Source organism: Sphaeroforma arctica, assembly GCF_001186125.1.
Source record: "Sphaeroforma arctica JP610 unplaced genomic scaffold supercont1.262, whole genome shotgun sequence".
Taxonomy (NCBI): Eukaryota; class Ichthyosporea; order Ichthyophonida; genus Sphaeroforma; species Sphaeroforma arctica.
This window is the reverse complement of record NW_014040296.1, coordinates 40,369-42,735: the sequence shown is the minus strand read 5'-3', so window position 1 is coordinate 42,735 and position 2,367 is coordinate 40,369. Positions and strand designations below refer to the sequence as shown.

Sequence of the window (2,367 nt, the reverse complement as noted above, 5' to 3'; positions counted from 1 at the left end):
TTCTATATTCTATATTTATGTATATATGTATGTGTGTGGGTGTTTATGTATGTGTATGTGGGTGTGTGGTTGTGTGTGTGTGTGTGTGTGTGAGTGTACGTGTCTGCTTGCTCGCCTGTGTGCGTGGGTGAGTGGGTGTACACGTACGTATGTAATATCGTACACACGAGTTGTCCAGTTGTGTGCCTATACCACAAGATTCGGTAATTGTTAACGATCCTCGTACCTTCATTGAAAGTGGCGTTTTGAGCGCTGTCTGTATGGATCAAAGGGTTTGCAGTCTCTCAGGATATGCTAAAAGAAAGTGAAAAGATTTTCACAATTTCTTTTCCGTAGCGTTATTTTCCCTTTTGTATAAGCAAAATACCCCGAATAAGAAGATATGAGTACATAATGTGAAAATCATTTCTCCTACAACAACATAATCACACGACACGGCAATTAATTAAAAGTATCTATCAATAATAATCATACACTCTACTGAAATACGCTCCTGACGAACCACTCCTCTACTTAAACCGCACAGTTCAGATCACGGGCGATAGAGGAGGCTGCGGACAGGGGCTATGTGGATATACTAGATGCATTGCAACAAACAGCCGCAGGCCAGCCATTGGTGTGTGTTGATTGTTTACAAAAAAAAAATGTAGAATGTTGTCTTGACTCTTTCATACAGATGTTTATATCTGTACGATGGACTTGATTGACACCCAGAGATCCATGTACTGGACTTGGGTGTGTACACAGACTTTTAGGTCCATGTAAACGTGTGGCTAGTCAATGGATTAACTTTTGTATGTTTCTTTATACGCGTTTATTGTTAGTGTGTTACACCTGTGACTCGTCCGTCATTCATACAGAACATCGATGCTTTTGTTCTGCGAGTTGCCACTGAAAACGAAGTACGTGACTGGTGATATATGTGTGTATTGGTAGTATTTCTAGAAGTGACAATCTAAGATATAGGAGGTGTATCTTTGAACTTGCAAATGACTTATTTGCAGAGTGTGCGACACCCTTGAAATATTACAAGCTACCTTAGACTGCGTGATGTGAACGGGTTTCAATTGTCTATCTACAACCACCAACCCGATTTTACATTTCTCCCTATATTTTCCTATACTATAGTAACCATCTGATATAGATCAGCCGCTATGTTGTTGTTCCAATAAATCTTAGCTCTACTGAGACAGTTTCGCTAGTACTCGAGTCTCTCGAGGTCTGTACTTGAGCAGACTATATGAAGCGCATAGGACTACCGTACGTTGTTCACTAACATCGCTTCTCTCTCCTGGTATATATCGAACAGTTGGCACAGGCTCACACAAATGAGACCATATCTGAAAGAGCTTTAGAATACGCATCTGAGTGTCTGCAGAGGTGTTACAACGGCATCCCGCGGTGGCGCGATGTTGGTCCTATGTGTCTGAGGTTTGTCACTCGGCAGGTATGTCGAATAAAGAAGAGCTACACATGTGTTTGTACATGTTTGTGTGTGCGAATAAATGTAAAATCAGATGCATACGTCTGACTTCTGTCGAACGGATCCGTTTGCATACATATATATATATTCATATTTATATATACGTATCTGAATGTAAACGCGTATATGTACTTATATGTAAACACATATATGTACCTATATATATATTTACTCATATGTACTTACTTTTATATGGGTATATACAAGTATGTGTACCGTTACGAATCTCTAGTCTGAAGTACATTTGAGACTCGTTCTGGTGTTATCATGTGTGTGCATTTGTACTTTTACGCATAAAAGTCACAATGTCGAACACAACGTCCATCAGGTATATCTTTGTGGTGATTATACATATACCCTGCTCACCGCTGGTGTCAAACTGTGGAAACGAAGACAATTTCTCAGAAAGTTTGAGGCATGCGAACATCAGTCTACCTTGCTGTAATGATATCCATACGACTTGAGTATATCTGGTAAAAATGCATGCTGTTCTTCTACCGTTCAAGCACTACTGTATATGCCGGAACAGTTTGTCTGTTGCTGCGTAGCTGTATATGCTGTCCTCCTGTGTCCGTTATTCTGACTGTAATCTCAGCTCATTATATATACAATATTCTTGCAACCCTCGATTTAACCCTTTACTGTGTATATGGAAACTCGAAATAATGACTCTTTGGGTATAAAGCTTACTATGCACCCTCCTTCCTCCTCTCTGATTGCCTAGTGTCCCGGATAGCTCGGTTTTTTCCACTCTAAATTTGTGTATCAATTGTCACACGCCCAAGGCTTGACTTCATTTGAAATTTTTAGGGCCCGAAGGTTCAATTTCCATTGTGTGTTTAATTTATACATAATTGTTATTTATATATATATATATATATATA

At 39.4% G+C, this 2,367-nt stretch overlaps 1 protein-coding gene across 1 annotated transcript in view; it reads left to right on the top strand.

Moving 5' to 3' along the window:
* Window positions 1-55: 55 nt before the first annotated feature.
* Window positions 56-2,367, top strand: part of SARC_04571 (hypothetical protein) — a gene marked incomplete at its 5' end in the record, with an annotated part of 3,692 nt that continues 1,380 nt past the window's right edge. Inside the window, 3 exons of the mRNA XM_014301592.1 lie at window positions 56-61; window positions 527-616; window positions 1,310-1,447. Coding sequence (XP_014157067.1) covers window positions 56-61; window positions 527-616; window positions 1,310-1,447 — 234 coding nt within the window. The remainder of the gene's footprint in view (window positions 62-526; window positions 617-1,309; window positions 1,448-2,367) is intronic.